At 43.9% G+C, this 9,591-nt stretch overlaps 1 protein-coding gene across 1 annotated transcript; it reads right to left on the bottom strand.

The window, feature by feature from the left end:
- Positions 1–227: 227 nt before the first annotated feature.
- Positions 228–8,894, bottom strand: rpl19 (ribosomal protein L19). Its single transcript, XM_067968802.1, has 6 exons — positions 8,807–8,894; positions 5,987–6,093; positions 5,022–5,144; positions 1,959–2,079; positions 796–906; positions 228–406 (listed from the first exon to the last, which is right to left on the bottom strand). Exons 1-6 carry the CDS (start codon positions 8,866–8,868, stop codon positions 283–285), a joined length of 648 nt encoding a protein of 215 aa, XP_067824903.1. The 5' UTR covers positions 8,869–8,894; the 3' UTR covers positions 228–282.
- Positions 8,895–9,591: the final 697 nt, after the last annotated feature.

Below are 9,591 nucleotides of genomic sequence, written 5' to 3'. Positions count from 1 at the left end.
CCCATCTGGATTAAAATTTTATTTAAGACTTTCAGCTAACTGAGAAAGGAGATTTCCATCCTAATTTGGCCCGGTCCAAACAGCTCCCACACATCCAAGTTCTTAATATACTTGTAAAGCTCTCCCTGTGGTTACAGTTAAATATCAGTAGTCCGAACGTTAATTCTATAATGTAACTTCAAACTGATATTCATACTCAGTCAGCACAAAAGAAAATCACAACCGAGTTGATACAACGACCAATTTTTTAATTAATTTGCAAGTCTGTACAAGGGGATCAGTTTATTTTTTAGACTCTTCTTCCTTGGACAGAGTCTTAATGATCTCTTCCTTCTTGGCTTGCAGACGCTCTTCACGGCGCTTGCGAGCTTCCTTGGTCCTGGATCTGCGAGCTTCAGCCTGGTCACTGCAACACAATGAACTCTGGTCAGCATTGTTACCAGGTTAAGTACCTCTTACAAGTTAATAACCGTATTAATCTCTATCTAAACAGCAACACATCTAATAGTTTAGGTTTTAGTTAGAATAGCGAATGATCGCAGATCAATACCCATAGCAACTAGTGCAATACAAGTGCAAAGAACAGAATCCATTTTTAAGTGAACTTCTCTGAAAACCAATACAAGACAGATTCAGGATTACACAAGACTTTAAAATACATTAAGGTGCATAAGCTTAAAGGTCTCCAATTAGAAAACAGGCAAAGGTTATACCTTCAAGTGCAACTCTGAACTGCTATCTCAATTCCAAAATGCCAAACAGCATACATCTCGCTGATCTTTGCAAAGTACTTACGCCAGAAGCTTCTTGCGAGCCTTGTCTGCCTTCAGCTTGTGAATGTGCTCCATCAAGATACGCTTATTCTTGAACACATTACCCTTCACCTTCAGATACAGGCTGTGGTACCTGAAAGGGTGCAATGTGAAAAAAAAAGTTCACACATCTCTTCACAATATTGCCAGGTAGTGGCATCATATCGAAATAGCTGGAAGGATAGAGCAACTCTCAGTTCATTTCATAAGTGAAGAATTCTCATTATCTGCCAGGTTAATGCAGTGTGGATAGAAATTAAATACCCATTTTCAATCTTAGTCTAAACCTTGAACATGACAAACTAATCATTCAGGATTTCTGGAATCGCTTGAAAGCAGTTCTGAAATATTTAACACAAGATCCGTGAATTTGCATTTCAAATTTTGAAATCAGAGCTGTCACTGCCACATTAACCATCATAGGCCTTGTGCTACATTTCTAATTACTCAAGTCAAAGGGGAATTCAAGGTATTTCAATGTCACTTACCAGAATAACTTTCTAACATGGAAGCCCTGACGTTTTTAAAAAACCTACAAAAATAAGCCATTAGCTACTGGAAAATCCAGAGATATTCCAAGACTGCCCAGGCAGCAAGACAACGCCAGGACATAAGTAATTGAAAGCGCAAGAGCCAAGCATAAAAGGAGCTGAGTGGGCTAGCCTGGCAATTTTGTGGAAAAACACAAGTCAGAATTCAGCTCACCACTAGTAAACTCTTATGTTAAGCCACCTCAAAAGGCTGTATGGAACAGAGATCTGTTGAGAACAGAAGTGACTTTGTATTCAAAAGGACAATTCTATTGTACACTGCAGATTGCAGGTAAACGGTTGCGGTTAGTTTGCTTAGGACTTCCTGGTGAGAAAGATTCCATTGGACTCAGTTAGCTGATGTGGGCCAGGGAGACAGTGGGGGCACATTACAAGTAGTCCTAGCATCTCTGGTTTAGGGAGAAATTCAAGCCAGACTACCCAGCAACTGATAGCACACATGGCATCAGGGCAAGACAGGAGAGTCCAGATTCATATACGAGTTAAGTACTTAGGCAAAGTAGAAGGCTGCATGCACACCAAAACCAACCTCAGGCCAGTTCACCTCCTTCAGAGAATAGTTCTGCCAGAGATAATAAACAGCAAGAAATCTTACATGTGCCGATCAATCTTCTTGGACTCCCTGTATCTGCGAAGCAGACGCCTCAGAATTCTCATTCTCCTCATCCAGGACAGTTTCTCAGGCATACGGGCATTGGCTGTACCTTTTCTCTTACCTAATTAGGGACACACCAATAAACAGAAAGAGCACATTTAACAGACTTAAATCTCCAATCACTGCATCACAATGCAGCAATCAAAGCCAACAGAATGTTGACCTACACAGCTGGAATAAAATACAAATCCAAGAAGTCGAGATCAAATGATCAGCGCTCGGAGTCAGACTGCACCTCGAGTACTGTGTCCAGTTCCAGCCACCGAGAAACAAGATGCAAACAGCTACAAGGCTGATCCCTAGTGTAAGCTATGAGGAATTGAGCTTTTTAGCCTGCAAAGGAGGCATCCGAGGTGATATGTGAGTTATTCAAGATAGTTAAGTGCATAGACAAGGTGAAGCTGGAATACAACAACTTGCATTTAGCGTAGGAAAGTATCAAGGCGCTTCGCAGTAGTGTAATCAGACACAAACTGACACCACGCCAAAGGAGGAGATATTCAGATGGTTGAAGATGTAGGTTTTAAGGGTCTTAAAGGAGGAGGGAGGGAATTCCAGAGCTTAGGGCCCAGACGGCTGAAGGCACGTCCGCCAGTGATGGGGCGAAAGGAGTAGGGGATGCATTAAAGGCGAGAGTTGGAGGAACAGAGCTCTTGAAGGGCTGTCGGAGGTTAGAAAGATACGATGGGTGGAGGCCAGGGAAGCAGTTGAACGTGAGAATTTTAAAATCAAGCGCTGTTGGACCAGAGGCCAATGTAGGTCAGCGAGCACAGGGCTGAGCCGGAAGTAGTGCAAGTTAGGATACAGGCAGCAGAGTTCTGGATGAGTTTAAGTTTATGGAGGCTGGCAGATGGGAGGTCAACTAGGGGAGCATTGGAATAGTCAGTCTGGAAGTAACAAAAGCACAGATAAAGATTTCAGCAGCAGATGGGCTGAGACAGGGGCGGAGACGGACAATATTATGACGGTTGAATTGGGGGAACCGTAGCTTGGTGGGCAAGGGAGGGATGCAGCAGAAAGGACGGTCTCAATCTTCTTGACAAAGAAGTCCCATGAGCTCCTCGCACTTGTTGGAGGTGACAGTGGCGGCGGCAGAGGAGAGGGGTTGAAGAGATTGTTGGTAGTGGAGAAAAGCCGGAGGTTATCTTTGCAGCCCAGGACGACCGTGGACCGGTGAGCAGTTTTGGCAGAGGAGATCTGGACCAGATAGTGCTTGATGTGGTCCACCTGGATCTGGCAATGAATGGTTAAACTAGTTGTGTGCCATATATGTTTCAAGTCTGCTGTCCTTGGACTTAAGGGAGCAAAGATGGGGGTCGTAGCAGGTCAACCAGGATGGGAGAGAGTAAGGGTTTGGCTGGGATATTATTTTAAATTAAATTGAAAGCAAGACAAGGGAATACAGGTTCAAACTAGTAAACTTCAGACTGATAACAGAGTGATGGTCTTCACACAAAGAGCAATCAACACATGGAATGAGCTTCCATGATTAGTTGTAGAGGTGAAAACTCTGGAATTATTTAACAATTATCTACAATGTGGAGAATATAGCACCTGTCTAGCTGGATGGGAAAAAATGGGCCGAACGGCACCTGACACCACCACAGGCAGCAACAAAATTACTATCCCTGGCAGCACAGGCTACCATCTTTTTCTAATTGCAGACTGAGTATTAAGATGACTTTCTCAGTCACTGAGGAAGCACAGGACTCAGGAAATAAAGTTGCCTGTTGTGAAATTCTGACCATTGACCTTGTACAGATGTTTGGTACACAATCCACGATACTATAAAGATGATGGACCCTGTAGCACCAGCAGCCTAGAGCATCATGGACCCATTCACAAATCAGTTCCTCATTAAAAACATCCCACGTGTACAAACTAAAGTTGTGTTATTGAGCCCCCCCATCACGTGGCAACAGGCTTAAATATCACCAACTAAAGGCACCTTTACTGCACTCAATTCTATACGGCAGAAGTGAAGCCACTGCTCCAACCCACCGTATGCCCTCCCCAGGCCACAGTCTTCTGGACTCGAATGTCAATAAGAACTCCATCTCAGGCAAAAAATGATTGTACATACGAACAGGAGGTCATTCAGCCCCTCGAGACTGTTCCGCCATTCAACGAGATCATGGCTGATCTGTATCCTCACTCCATCCATCAGCTTTGGCTCCATATCCCTTAATACCCTTGGCTAGCAAAAATCTATCGATCTCAGATTTGAAGTTATTAATTGAGCTAGCATCAATAGCTTTTTGTGGGAGAGGGGTCCATACTTCTACCAACCTTTGTGTGGAGAAGTGTTTCCTAACTTCTCTCCTGAATGGCCTGGCTCAGATTTTAAGGTTATGTCCCCTTGTCCTAGACTATCCCCAGCAGCAGAAAAAGTCTCTATCTACCCTGTCCATTCCTAAAAACCTCAATCAAATCACCCCTTAACCAGGGAATACAAGCCTAGTTTATGTAATCTCTTCCTTGGAGCCCTGGTAACATTCTGGTGAATCTGCACTGCAATTCATTATCTTTGGACAGCAGATGGGTACTAACTACTGCAGTTCTAAACTCTCAGGGCGCTACTTTGGTGGTAGTGGTTGGGGGGGGGGGGTCACCAAGGGTTAAATTCACTGCTAAAACGAGTCACTGGCTAATATCGATAAACTTTTATTTGCCTACTGCAAAATTAAGTACTATGAATTTCAAAGCACTAGATTTAAGGTTTATAGTTATTACACTTCATTCACCACCAGAATAATTTTCACCAAAGAGTCACATAAGATACTAGCTCAATTGCTAAATTTAAATGCGAGATAGATAGCTTTTTGGCAACCAAAGGTATTAAGGGATATGGGCCAAAGGCAGGTATATGGAGTTACATCACAGATCAGCCATGATCTTATCAAATGGCGGAGCAGGCACAAGGGGCCGAATGGCCTACTCCTGTTCCTAAGATGAGCTCATAACATTTTTATTCCCTATCGTGAAGGCAAAAGTGGTACTCACCGACGCCCATGTGTCGGCCCTTCCTGCGTGCAAGAGTGTTCTTCCTGCATCGAGCACGGGAGTGTACAGTCACGGGCTTGCGGATAATCAGACCATCTTTAACCAATTTTCTGATCTGCTGGCCTGCACAGGGGAAGAAAGTTTGTTAGACATAACTCCTCATAGTCCATCAATGCATCTGGTAAGTAAACAAAATTTTATACATTAAGGTCAACTTTGCAACAGAAGCAAAGTCACTTGTCCGGATTACGCAGTATTTTGTTTCAGTAACTGTAAATATGAATGCTCTAATGAAATTATAGGATTGTTTTCAAGCTAACGTTGCAGTTTCAACTGCTCAATGGCAAAGAGTCTATCACTATAATCATATGCAACAAACCAGACTAAAAGGCTTAGCAGTGTACACAACCAAGCCTGCAAATCAAGTACAACCCCCCCTTGCTATAGGTTATGTTGACAGGACAAAAAGGATCTTATTTAGGAAAAAAACCAGGGCTATAAAACACGGAGGACCCTTAAAATTCATCAGCGGTAAAGAAAAAAGAACATGCATTTAGATAGCGTCTTTCACATCCTTAGGACGGCACAAAATAATTCACAACCAATTAAGTACTTTTTGAAGTGCAGTCGTTGTTGTAATGTAGGCAAATATAGCAGCCTGTTTACATACAGCATGGTCTCATAAGCAACAATGAAATAAATGACCAGATGATTTGTTTTAGTGGTACTGGTTGAAAGATAAATGTTGGCCAAGACACGATGAGAACTCCCCAGCTCTTCTTTTGAATTGTGCTATGGGATCTGTTGCATCCATTTGAGGGGGCAGACAGAGAATAACTTAAAAAAGCCATCCAAGTCTAGCACAATCTAATGAGATGAACCAGAAGGATTACTGGCACAAGACATTGAGGAAAATAACTGCAAGCAAACCCTTCCCTCTTGGTTAGAATAAAACTTTTACTTACGAGAGTTGGCATTGGCAATCTCATTGGTTTCGTTGGGATCCAGCCATACCTTCTTTTTGCCACAGCGCAAAACGCTGGAGGCAAGCCTTTTTTGAAGCCTGAGCATACTATATTAAAAAAAAGAGTTGAGTACAAAACAGTTTGTTTAGATTTCTAAAAGCGTACATTGATAAACACATTGGTTCTAGTTGTCCAGGTACAAAGAACAGATGGTTGCAGGCTGAGCTACTAGCATGACATTACAATTCACCCCATTAATGATGTCATAAAACCAAACCGATCACAGACTGTCCAAAGGCTATCTGAATTGTGCCAATGCAGAATATGCTGCTGGCATATTCCATTCCCCCCCCATTTCATTTTCTAGTTACACATTAGATGCAATAAGGTAACAGTTTGCCTGGAGAAGCAAGGTTTCCACACATTATGTGCACTTTCAAACTGAGATATCAACAGATAATGAAGATATTATGATCCAGGAGCTCTTAATATATAAGAGGCATACTTGGGATCAATCCCACCAAGGCCATCCTTTAAAGGAAATGTGCAAGTGGGAGAGGGGGACAGGAACAAGGACAAGTGCATTGAGAGCAAAGCTCCGGAAGAAAATCAAATTGAAGAAATTGATCAGGGCCATTGAATAAATCAAATGTCATTTCATGACTAATGGAATTTTATTAGTGATTTGAGAATCATATTCCATCCAATTTTCCATTAAAACAAACAGCAAAATAGTGGCTGTATCAATAATGTACATTGTAGACGTGTTGTCACGTGTTTTCTGAAGATGGAAATTTTAATCTACAGTAGTATGAATCTGAACACTGGTCTTTTCCTCTGTTTCTTGAAGTTGAATTCAGCCTCTATTAATGGGATGAAAGTATCAGACAGCTGGAAATATTCCAAGTGGAATGAACTTGGGCAGACTTAAGGACACCTGTGTACTGCAGAATTCCCCATAGCTCTGTACTGCATGAACCAGCTAGATAGGTGTACAATGAATGGAAATTCTATACTATTGGTGCAGGGGGGATAGGGTGTATACTGTCGAGCTTTACACTGCATCTAACCTGTGCTTTAAACAAACACTCAATGTTGAGGAAAGGTTTTGTTTTCCCAGCATTGACATCCATCACTTTAGAGAACTTACACTTATAATCTCTTAGCCGCTACCTATAAAGAAATGCAATTAAGTTGCACCAATCCCAGCCATCAATCTTGGACAGAGTGACTTAACCTGGATTTGTACAAATAAAGACTCCCTTTTCAAATGCAGTGTGCTAGTACTTCTGGACCTGCATGCAGAAAATACCATTTGAAGCCTCATTCTGCTAGAGATCCTCCTGTAGGAAACCAGGAGACTTACTGCCAGCTACCAAAATCTAAAACACAAATCAAACTTGAGACGCTGTTCAGTTTGGAAAGGCTCATTGAGAAAAGACAACAAAAAACAAAATTACAGTCAATGAAATAATCTAATAGAAAACCTTTATTGAAACAGCAATTCCTTGGTAATATGAAGAGCTTAAAGTTTTACAGATGCAACCTGCCCAGTTTCCAGAGAGGAATGTGTTACTTCCTTTATTTAATAAAATAAAAATCCAATATTTACCACCCTTTAAGCTGTTTTAATATCCTGTGTGGAAAATGGATTCAATGCAAAATTCATTTCTGCCCTCTCCCAAAAAATCCTGGACCTAAATGCCAGCCACTTAATCACAGGCCACAGGTTTGAGCACCCTTTACTTACAATTGAAATTAAATACCAATCAGTCCACCTCTAACTATATAAAATGGAACACCGATCCCAATTTGAAGATGGCAGGGCAAGTTTATATGGTTGTTAAAAAAGTACACAGTAGCTTTATAAATAGAGGCAGAGTGTACAAAAAGTAAGTAAGTTATGCTGAACCTTTATAAATTATAGGTTAGGTCTCAGCTGGAGCATTGTGTCCAATTCTGGGCACCACACTTTAGGAAGGATGTCAAGGCCTCGGAGGAGGTGCAGAGGAGATTTACCAGAATGATGGACTCCGGTTATGCGGAGAGACCAGAGAAGCTGGGAGCGTTCTCCGCAAGAGCAGAAAAAGGTACGGGCAGATTGAAGAGATGTTCAAAAATCATGAGGGGATGTTTCCACTGGCAGGGGGGGCACAGATTTTCAGATAATTGGTGGTGAGAGGAGGAGAAATTTCTTTACACGGTGAGCTATGATCTGGAACACGCCGCCTGCAAGGGTGAGAATGCAACTAATTGGACAATCCTTTCAAAGAGCCAGTACAGGCACGATGGGCCGAATGGCCTCCTGCTATGCTGATTCTAAACCTCCAGTGGGTCCCTCGCGATTCCCGTGACCAGGACAGATGCTGAGCGGGGTCAACAGCTGCCGAGCCCGGCCTCCAGGGGCTGCCACCGCCGCCGGCGGCCCCGAGTGACCGCTTTCTTGCCTTGGGGCGGGCCTTCACTCTACCCGCGGCCCAGGCCCGGGGTGGGGGGGGGGGGGGGGGAAGGAAGGCCGCGGTGTCTAATTAAACCCCCCCACCCCACCCCACCCCACCACCGCTCTGGCCTTCCTCCCCCTGGGCGGGGAACGAGCAGGCCGAGTACCGTCGCCCCGCGCCTGTCGCACGGCTGCGTGGATGACTAGGCCGCAGGCCTGGGTCTCTCGGGGAAGTCTTTGCCTCCCCGGTAAACGCGCTCTCTCCGGCCGCGAAGGACTCGATAGTCCCCCCCCCTCTCTGTGTGTGTGTGTGTGCGCCGGCTGCCTCCCCTCTCTCCCCGGGGAGACCCCCGAGGCCCCGGGCGCTCCGTCCCACTCACCTCATGGCGGCCGCGTCTCGCTCACCGAAAAAGACCGAGCATGCGCAGAACCCACCGCTCATACCCCCCCCCCCCCACTCTCGGAAGGATCCATCTGCTCCAGAGAAAGAGGGGGGGGGGGAAGACGAGGTTAGAACAGCTCAATCTCAGCCTTGCAAGCAGCCCTTAACTGCACACCGACATCGCAATAACAATAAAATATCACGTATTCGTCTTTAAGATGTTTCTTTTGATTCAGTTCGCAAGGAATAAGAGCTTAAATTCAGGGAAAAGCTTTTCTTACTCCACCATGGCTCGGAATGCTACATTCCACCTACGTTTTACGTGATGACGTCAACGCGGCGCTGCATGAACCAAACGTGCTCCATTTGCCTGGTTCACGTGGGTCTCAGGGAAAGCAACAGAGGAAATGGGAAAATGCTAAGATTTTTATTATATGGATGCAGGATCCAAGGGGAAGATTTTGCAATAGAAACATAGCAACATTTTATTTTGGAATAGAAGCATAGTGTCCAATTCTGGGCACCCAGACTTTAGGAAGGCTTTGGAGAGGGTGCAGAGGAGACTTAACTGGAATGGTACCAGGGATGAGGGACTTCAGTTAAGTCTCCTCTGCACCCTCTCCAAAGCCTTCCTAAAGTCTGGGTGCCCAGAATTGGACACTATGCTTCTATTCCAAAATAAAATGTTGCTGTGTTTCTATTGCAAAATCTCCCCCTTGGATCTTGCATCCATATATTAAAAAAAAATATTATTCTTAAAGCAGAGAAGGTTGAGGGTGAGAT

Source organism: Heptranchias perlo, chromosome 30 (assembly GCF_035084215.1).
Source record: "Heptranchias perlo isolate sHepPer1 chromosome 30, sHepPer1.hap1, whole genome shotgun sequence".
Taxonomy (NCBI): domain Eukaryota; kingdom Metazoa; phylum Chordata; class Chondrichthyes; order Hexanchiformes; family Hexanchidae; genus Heptranchias; species Heptranchias perlo.
Note: the sequence above shows the minus strand (reverse complement) of the source record. Positions and strands in the feature narration are given on the sequence as shown.

Bases quoted from the DNA above. Each gene is read 5' to 3' on its own strand.
- rpl19 (XM_067968802.1), bottom strand. From the start codon at position 8,868: ATGAGCGGTGGGTTCTGCGCATGCTCGGTCTTTTTCGGTGAGCGAGAC. The intron at 5,145-5,986 runs GTAAGTAAAAGT...TCCCCTGTGCAG, and splicing joins GATTGCCAATGCCAACTCTC to GCCAGCAGATCAGAAAATTG. The intron at 407-795 runs GTAAGTACTTTG...ATTGTGTTGCAG, and splicing joins GCTCGCAAGAAGCTTCTGGC to TGACCAGGCTGAAGCTCGCA.